Here is a 9,887-nt window from a genome sequence, read left to right on the forward strand (position 1 = left end):
TAAGTATCTAATTATGACCATACACAGAAGGTTCTGGATAATGGAGCTTTTAAAACTGTGCTGAGTGACTGGTTGAGAATGACTGCACTCACACTATATATAGCAAAGCCCACGAAGTATGTTGTGCATTAATATAGACAGAAAACTATGAAGGTTCTCTAGTGGATTCTGTCTGTCATTACTCCTCACCAAGGAATGACTGATAGCTGAGCAGGCTACGGGGACACAGTGCTCGTCTGATCAGAATGCTCTTGTCACTCCCTGAGCACGAGAGTTCTCAGCCTTCTCTGTTAGCCCCAGAGCCCACAGGAGACTGCGCCTTCACCCCACCCTGGGCTCTGAGGGCTCCCAGACTTCTGTCTGCTCTTTCCGGGATGCAGTTCTTGCACAAGCTCTGGCCACAGAGGAAGAGAATTAAGTCCTATTTACAGGAAAAAGAACTTCTTGCTTGAAGTGAAAATGAAAATAGATGTCCTGTTGCCCAGACATGTAGAAACTTGTGTAAAACTGTTTGCCATCCTTCAGCAACTGCATTTGGGGGAATTACTATTTATATATTTTATAAACAACATCGAGTTGGGTTCCTGAGATAGGATGACATTTAACTATTTCATTTATTTGACAAACTTTGTTTCAAGTGCCTACCATACGCTCAGGGCTGTTTTAAGCACTGGTGGTGGGCGGTAAACTAGGCAGAGGCTCTGCCCTCATTGAGCTCACATTCCAGCGAGGGCATCACAGACAATAATCAGCATAATAATATAAAACCAGAGAGTACTATGTCATGAAAAGAAAGACGTAGTACTTCCACTACGTTTGGAAGTCTGTGGATGTTCTAGTTGTCACAAGGCTTTGGGGCACGACTGGCGTTAGTGGCTGTCGAGAACCGTGAAGAGCCGGAGACTTGACCCTACTCGCAAGCCAGTGGCCCGCCACAGTGTGGGGCTGCAGGGGAGAGGACTGCTGGCTGCCCGCCTTGTCCTCTGAAGGGAGACACTATTTCTAAGGCTGTTGGCTATATAAACATGTTGTAAAAATTGGTCTGGAACAAAGGGCTGTCGGTGCCTTGCTCAGAAGACAAACGGAAACACGAGGGACCCCCCAGAGAACTGTTCCCAGCAACAGGCAGGGGTCGTGGAGGGCGAGTATGCTGCAATACAGTGAGGAGTCGGCCTGCCCAACGTCAGGTGTGCCTGCTTCGGACAACGCGAAAGGCCTCGTAGGGCAAGGTCCAGGGTTCACCTCCGTTCTGAGTGCTGACGAGAAAGCACACGACTTTTGAGTAGCATAATTTTATGTTTGTGTTTAAATTTTTAAAAAGTTCATTCTCACTACTAAGTGGAAAATGGAGTGGGGGCAAAGCTGGAGGCAAGGAGCCCAGGCAGGAGGCTGTTACCGCAGTCCAGGTGAGAGGTGGTGGTGGCTGAAACCCGGGGGGGGGCGGGGGGGGGCGCACATAAGCACTGGTAGTTAGAACCGGCGGAAGGGACGAGAACTGGCCAACTTCAGGACGTGTTTTGAAAGAAGAAGAGACAAGACTTACTGATGGATTGAATGTAGTCAGTGAACGAAAGAGCCATGGACTGAGCCCTCCTGCCAGTGAGCGGATGGCTCAGACAGCAAGGGGACGGCGTCCCGGGAGGGGACAGAGCAGTTCTGTTTTGGACCTGGGAAGTGTGAAATACCAACTAGCTATGTTGGTAGAGATTAAGTCAGATGATAGAATTCAAGTGCCTGACATAGAATGGGTCCTATCTAAAATATTAGCTTTCTTAGCTTCCCTTTTGTGAAATACAGCATTTTTAACAACTCTCTCCTTCTAAAGTTTCTGTTTCCTTTGCTTCTGGAACATCTTTCCCTCTCTATTCTGTTATCTCTTTAACACATTTTATAGTTCTTCGTCTGGGACACCACCCTTGCAAGACGGCCTCTTCCAGTATTTTGTCTTTGAAGCACTTCTCACAGTTAACATTGTGGTGTCTCTCCTTCCAGTCTTTTTTCTTGAATAAATATACATTTAATATATATGAATATATACAATGAGCTCATTGTAAATAGAGTTGCAATCTGCTTGTTTAATTAATTATATATTGTGAACATCTTCTGTGTCATTATATAGTCTTCTAAAACATTATTAAAACAAATTTCTTAATATTCCATAATTTGGATGTATCATAATTTAGTTAATCCTCTATTATGTTTTTACATGCTATTTTTTATTTTAAATAATTTCAAAGTTACAGAAAAATTGCAAGAACAGTACAAAGAAATTTGTTTGTTCCTGAGCCATTTCAGAGTAAATTGCCAACACGATGTCCCATCACTCAAATACTTCAGTGTGTATTTCCTACACACAAGGACATTCGCCCCCGTGACCATATAGAGCCATTCAGATTAGGAAATTACCATTGATACAGCACCACCATCGCAGCCACAGATCTCATTCAGGTGTCACTGGTTTTCCTCCCAAGGTCCTTTAGAGCAGCACGAGGATCCCATCCACAGTCATGGGCTGCACTGACTTGTCCGACCTCTCGAGTCTTCTCTCTGGAACACTTGGTCAAGTTTTCCTTGATGTCATGACTTTGACACTTCTGAAAATTAAGGGCTAGTCATTTTGTGAACTGTTCCTCAATTTTGATTTGTCTGACATCGCCTTGTGTTTAGACTCAAGTTTTGCATTTTTGGTAGAAATACCACAAAAGTGATGCTTTACGCTTCTCCCTGCATCCTCCCAGGTGGAACACGATTTCAGTTTGTCCTGGTACAGAGTGCTCGATTACTTGATTAATCGGTGTCTGCCAGATTTTCCACACTAAGATCACTTTATTCCCTTTGTTATTAATAAATATGATGTGATGGGAAGTTATTTGAGACTAAGCAAATATCCTGTTCCTCATTAAACTTTTATCCCTCAATTTTAGCATTCATTGATATTTCTTGGCTATTTTAATTATTACTATTATTGTTGCTAAATGGTGATTCTGTGATTCTCTTACTCCTTTTACATTTATTGGTTGTTATTTTACTCTAAGGAAAGCTTTTTATTCTCCGAATTTATCTATCATTTATTTTTATATCAATGGGTTATAATCATGACTATCTTATGTATTTTCATCCTTCAAAATTTCCCAGATTTGGCCAGTAAGAGCCCTTGTAAGGTGACTTCTGTGTCCATAAAGCCTCATAATTCTTTGAGAATTTCCTTCCTTTCTGGTACAGCAGAATATTCCAGGCTTACCTTGAACTTTCCTTGCATCCCGCTCCAGAATCAGCTATTTCTCCAAGAAATTTTGTTCTTTTTTTCTGGAGAGTGGTACTTTAGAAATCAAGATCTGGGTGCCACATGCTGATTGTTATCAGAACATCACTCTCAGCCTGCTCAGAGAACAGAGATAGGGAAAATATGTGTGTATACACATATGTGCATATACATGTCGACGTCTATTAATTTGTATTTCAATCTATCACATATTATCTTTTTGTCTACCTGCAGGTTCACACTGATACCTCCAATCCTAATCCAATACCACAAGGCTCCTTCTAGTGTTTTCCCTCTTCATATTTGTAACTCCCTTTCCCCACAGTGAGGAATATGGATCCCATTATCTTCAATACATTTACTCATGTGTTGTTCAATCTCCAATTGCCGGGAACACCACTGCCTGGCCACTGTCACTCCCACCCCCACCAGAGATGCCCACCAAGCCTGACTTGGCTCTGAAACTGCACTGGTTGCCGCCTCCACCCCCTCGGAGGGAAGCCCTCCTGACCCTGCCAGGCTTCGACTCCTCACACCAGCTGCTGTCCCTGCCGTGGTCCACAGGGCCGCTCTTTGTGCCCTGCTGGGGTCCCACCCTGTGCTAGATCCCCCAAGCGCCCAGCGCACGCTCGCTGAGGCGGCCTCGCTCCACCCCACCCGGGGGCCTGTGACTGAATTGAAGGAAGGTAGGCAGGCAGGGTGGGAGGATGGTAGGAAAGCTAACTCTTTATTTTTTAATATTTAGGTTGTTTCCAATTTGGGGCTCTCATAAACATCTTTCCTGTTACAGACCATAGATTTTTTTAAAGCTAAATCTATACATATTTACTTCCTTTTTTACCTCCTGAAACCATGAATAAAATTAGTATTCTCAGCTCTTCCCTCTGCAGCCTCCTGCTTATCTATCACAACGTTAGACAAATAGTCGATTTATAGTATATTGTTTGGATGAAGGTAAGATGGAGTTGGTAACATCATTCCTTAGTTTGAGTTCAATGAATAACTCTCTCCAGGTCTTCTGTGTAACAATTTACCCTTATTATTTTGCCTCTGCAGATGTTAACCTACAACAACCCAAAATATCAACTCTTGCCATTTCCTTAATATAATACCTAAACTCAACTGAGTCAGTTCAATTTCTTTTAACGTCAAAATAAACCAAACTGATTATTCGATATCAAATTCACTAATATTGTTTAACGTTCTTTAAATGAACACCTGGGAAGTTCATCCTTAGTTTAACGCCAGAAGAACTTTAGAGAAGTGGGTGTATATTATTTCTTGCTTCAACTCTTTTTACTGTGGTGGTGGCTGTTCCTCCTTTTATTTGGGAGGGAGAATTCATCTCAGAAATAAATGCTCTGGAAACTCCCATAAAAAGAACCTTGATGCCAACCAAGTCACTTCCCAGTTTTTATTCTTTTTTTTTTTTTTTTTACTAATACAAGATATATTATGATATGATAATAGAACAAAATCTCCCACCAGGAATTCAATTTCTTCAGAAATTTCTGAAATTATAAATTTCGTCATCGTAGAGTCCTTGTTTTATGAAAATTTCTTTTTACACAGCTCCCCTCTGTTCCTTACATTTCATAGGTGCCAGCTAAGTGTGTGATATTGTTGTTACCCTCGAATTAATGATATGTGAGTTAAGAAATAACTCATTCTCACTTCAAATCTCTTTTGGATAAATCAAGTGTAAATAAATCTGCTCTCCTGAAAGTCTGTCCCGTGGAATATGGGTCTCAAGAGATGGTCTGTGAAAAAGAAGGGGTGGGGTGGGGAGGATTATGTGATAAAATAAATATTGGAAATGCTGTTTCTAAGGTTCCTTCTTAAAAATTCACAAAGCATACCAGCATGACACCAACACTCTGGGAAGCCCTGAAGTCAAGAAATCCGTTTACTTTGCTTCATCCAGAGTTCCCCAGATACGTTGCCCCAGTGTCAGTACTGTGCGTGTTGATGTGTGGAAGGCCCTGATGTGTGGAAGGCCCCTGTGGTGGGATCCACGGGACACGGTTTGCCCAACACTGACTTTTAGAAGTGATGTGACATGGTTTATTGTTTGCAGATTGCTAATTCCAGTCAGAAGAGAGTCTTTCAGTTGCTGCCTGTTGCTATAGAATTACCCTAGACCGGGCCATCTGAAAACAGTCTCACAACAGCGAGGATTTGCAGGGGCCCAGGGGAAGAATGAAAGGCGGTTGTTTCAAGGGCGAAGGCAGACAAACGTTTCACTTTAAATAGGACAGAAACAGAAAGACAGCCGTCATGTTGGGATAGTCTGGGCTTCACCTGTGCTTCTTCCTCTTTCAGCTGGGCACCAAGGAAGGGTACCTCACCAAGCAGGGAGGCCTGGTGAAGGTAAGGGGCACGTCTTTGCCGGCGCCAGACACGGAGAGGGAGGACACGTCCCGGAGACTCAATTCGCACCGTGACACTCTTTTTAAAGCATAATTGGCTACTCATTTTGACCCAGTTATAATTTTTGCTTTTTTCAAGAGTTGATTTTTATGGCTCATGTTGGTCAAAATTCTGCAAAATCACTTGACTATTCTTTGGCAACGCCAAATGTGTGAGAGTAGCCTACAGGTAATACCCAGGGAAACATTCAGTCTTGTAAATGGAACGATCGAGGATGAAAATAGCAAGTTCAATATAGAATTCTTCTTTCCTTTTTTCTTTTTTTTTTTAACAAGAAAGAAGTCAAAATTATATAAAATCTTTACCTAAAAATAGGCCAAAAATATCACTGGCACTTATGTAACTATGTTATAAAGTCCCAAAGAAAACATAATTAAGGACTTCACTAGTCCAGGGTATCCAACTGTCCCCCATTTATGTGACTGTACCTGTCAAGTTACTCAATTTCATGTTAATGTGCCAAGAAGACCCTCACGGGTACCAGCCTGCTTGAATCCAACCACAATATTTAGTTATTTGTGTCCCTACTAGACTGGATGCTCCCTAAGGATGGGAAATCCTCATATTTATAGCATATTTATTTTCAAATCCTCTGTGACTTCTTTTAACTGGGTACATTGCCACCCAGGATAAGATTAAGCTTCTATCCAGGGTTAGTAAATCAGAAGGACACAGTGGGGAACAATAGTTTTTGCCACCAGTGCCACGGAATTCTTAGGCAAGGTTTAGAATATGATGTGCTTGGACGTTCCTAACCCTCAATTTGCTTATTTGTAAAACAAGAATAACGATATTTGGTGCATTGTATGAGGATTAGCTATAAGATATATAAATGTCCAGGGATAGTATGTAAGCTGCAATAGGTGCTCCAAAAATGACATCTAATCTAACTATAGAGTTAATGAGATGGCAATTTTAATGGTTTGCTATGAATCACCTTGCATGTTTATGATAGACTATTTCTTTTTATTTGTGTAAATATGTTAATGATATCTCTGCCTTCATTATGAGCTTAATGCATGGAGTTATTTTAATGCCACCACAAGAATATTTTATTGCACCTAATCTTTTAGACACTTTTAAAACAAAAGGAAATTGTCTAGTTCAAATATTGCATTCCTGTACTCAAAACCTATGTGTTTTAATTATCTTTTTTCTCAGACCTGGAAAACAAGATGGTTCACTTTACACAGGAATGAACTGAAGTACTTCAAAGACCAGATGGTGAGAAACAGGATAATATATTTTCCACGTAAAAATCAGCTCTCTAGATGAAAGGAACATCTGCCTTCCAAATCCCTGAGGTTTTCCTTAGGAGCACCTACAACACCCAGTAAATGATTGGAGACGTGAGTTCTTGACTCCTGACAGCAACCGAGTTCTTGTGCAGAGACGAGGTGTGTGTCGCGGAGACTTCCCTGTAGGCCCGCGAGAGCAGCTCCCCAGGCACAGCACTGCCTCTGTTTAGAGCAACGGAATTGTCCTCTTGCCACAGGTGTTAACTGTCTCTTGTGGCAATCTCCCCCTTTATTAAAAACATGTCCTTTTGCCATGCCCATTTCATTAAGCCAATTTAAAACTATCTTATTTCTTCTCCCTTGCTCTATACAAAATTTCTGAGAAAGTAGAAGTTTAAAAACATGAGAGAAAAATATGGCTCCCTTTCATGAGTTACAATCCATCTCCAGCCAATTTAAATGAGCAGATCTGTCTCTTCTTAATGCCCAGTTTCATGATAGGCCAATTCCCAGATCAGGAGTGTATGACCTCCCTTAGTGAAGTTTTTTATTGTCTGTCCCCTTAGTGAAAGTAAAACTGCCAGTTGCACATAGTGGAAGATGTGTTAGGGGATCAAGTGATGAACAGACTGTATGTTTTTTTATAATGACATAGGTTGCTTTTTTTTTTTTTAAGTCACCAGAACCAATTCGGATCCTAGACTTAACGGAATGTTCGGCTGTACAATTTGATTATTCACAGGAAAGAGTAAACTGTTTTTGGTAAGTTGTTTTATAAAGAAAATGTTTTTAAAAATCTTCTCGCCAGACATTTATTTTAGCTGAGGAATGTGTACAAATGTTTTGATCTCAGGGACACGTATTTAACATCACACAGGGCATATATATTAAGAGGGATTTCAGCTAAGTGTGACATAATGCCTCATTTAAAGTGACTTAAACAAATAGGCGGGTCTGCTGGGTACAATTGTTTAGGTTGTGCACTGCACAAGTATGATACACATAAGAGGTGCCATTCACATCTTGAACAGCTTTATTCCTTTGGAGTTTTTTCCTCAGATTTAATTAAAACTTGGTTGACTCCAACGAGGGGTGATTTGTATTGTTATGACAATTTCTGGCAGATGGCACAAAAGTGTTTTGTTCTAATGTAATCAATGTATCATGACAATTTTCTAACTGGGAGAAGTAAAGTGTCTTGAGAAAGAAGTATCTTATTTCCCATCAACATTTATTTTAAAGTTTTTTCCTTACTTCCTCCCTCCCTCTCTCCCTTCCATCAGCCCCAAGCTAACATCCAATGCCCATTTGCTGAGGAAGATCGGCCCTGAGCTAACATCCGTGCCCATCTTCCTCCACTTTATGTGGGACGCCGCCACAGCATGGCTTGAGAAGCAGTGTGTTGGTGTGTGCCTGGGATCCGAACCTGTGAACCTCAGGCCACCGAAGCTGAGCACGCGCACTTAACAGCTTGCACCACCTGGCCGGCCCCTAATGTTTTTCAATCTTACAGAAGTTGAAAAACTCATGCCCATATTCCTCTCACTTAGATGCGTCAATTGTTAATATTGGCCATATTCGTTTTGTCTCTATTCACTTCTTCCCTGAACCAGTTGAAAGGAAGTTGCAGACATTATGGCACTTTACCCCAAATACTTGAATGCGCATCTCCTAAGAATAGAAATATCACCTGTAGGGCTGGCCCCGTGGCTTAGCGGTTAAGTGCTCGCGCTCCGCTGCTGGCGGCCCGGGTTCGGATCCTGGGCGCGCACCGACACACCACTTCTCTGGCTATGCTGAGGCCGCGTCCCACATACAGCAACTAGAAGGATGTGCAGCTGTGACATACAACTATCTACTGGGGCTTTGGGGGGAAAAAGATAAATAAATAAAATCTTTAAAAAAAAAAAAAAAAAAAAGAAATATCACCTGTAGAACTACAATACCATTATCACCTCTAAGGAAATTAATGTTAATTCTATAATATCAACCAATAATGGACATCTTTTTTAAATTCACATAAACGTACCAAATGAGCCCACAGGGGTTTACATTTCTCATACGAAGAACAGCAGGAGGCAGGTAGCTGCCTTGACAAGGTCAGGTCCGCTGTCTGCACAGTGCTCTGGGCCTTCTCCTCATGCCTGCCACTCCAGAGGCCAAGAAGGCTGCTCCTGCTTTAGGCTCCATGTTTTCATCTAAGTCATGAAGAAAGATGGAGGGATGGCATCAGCCCCGTCTGTCCACTTTTTATCAGGGAAGCAGACCTTTTCCCAGAAACTCTTCTGTCAGATTTCCCCTCATATCTCATTGGCCAACACTGGGTCCCATGGCCATCGCTGGCAGTGGGGGAAGCTGGAAAAGGGTACTAGAATGATCATAATTGGCTTCAACTAATTGTAATTTATCGCCTGGGGTTCTGTTAGCAAGAAGAAAGGAAAAAATTATCTGTACTAATAGGCAATTAATAATATCTCCCACAGGGAGTACCAAACAATGAGAATTCCAGAAACCAGCTCTGTACAGTGTGTACACAGTATCCCTCCCTGCCTCCCCCGTCCACCCACCCCTCAACCAGACCTCACATCAGGTTTACCCTCTGTGCACAGGGACTTTTCGCCTGTCTATTCAACACTAACTACTGGTCTAAACAAAATATGCTGCATAGGCTTTAGGATATAGAAAGGTGTCTGAACTTCAGTTCATGACTTGCTTTTTTTCATGAAAGCGAAAAAGATGTTTAGTATTTTGCATCTCAACTGTAAAGACAGGAAGTATGCGCAAGACGTAAGCTGAGCTGACCTCGTTACTCAAATGATTTTGACTCTGTAGCCAGAGACAGTCAAATGGAGAGTGACCATATTCCTAGAACACATCTTTCGTGCCAGTAGGAAAGTCCATCTTCCCTCCAGCACAGACTAACTCATGGCTAGAAGTGGGCAAAATGAATAGTTGAG

The 9,887-nt window shown here is 41.9% G+C and overlaps 1 protein-coding gene and 1 long non-coding RNA gene across 2 annotated transcripts in view; one reads left to right on the top strand and one right to left on the bottom strand.

Moving 5' to 3' along the window:
- The window catches only part of DAPP1 (dual adaptor of phosphotyrosine and 3-phosphoinositides 1), a 49,381-nt gene that overhangs the window by 35,859 nt on the left and 3,635 nt on the right, over nucleotides 1-9,887 (top strand). Inside the window, exons 5-7 of the mRNA XM_004430994.3 lie at nucleotides 5,585-5,632; nucleotides 6,854-6,916; nucleotides 7,607-7,692. Coding sequence (XP_004431051.1) covers nucleotides 5,585-5,632; nucleotides 6,854-6,916; nucleotides 7,607-7,692 — 197 coding nt within the window. The remainder of the gene's footprint in view (nucleotides 1-5,584; nucleotides 5,633-6,853; nucleotides 6,917-7,606; nucleotides 7,693-9,887) is intronic.
- On the bottom strand, nucleotides 2,113-9,465 carry LOC147916522 (uncharacterized). The gene is made up of 3 exons (XR_015552970.1): nucleotides 8,960-9,465; nucleotides 3,242-3,378; nucleotides 2,113-2,594 (listed from the first exon to the last, which is right to left on the bottom strand). It is a non-coding gene; the product is annotated as an uncharacterized LOC147916522 (long non-coding RNA).

This window comes from Ceratotherium simum, chromosome 8 (assembly GCF_057802395.1).
Source record: "Ceratotherium simum simum isolate JZ-2026a chromosome 8, ASM5780239v1, whole genome shotgun sequence".
Lineage (NCBI taxonomy): Eukaryota > Metazoa > Chordata > Mammalia > Perissodactyla > Rhinocerotidae > Ceratotherium > Ceratotherium simum.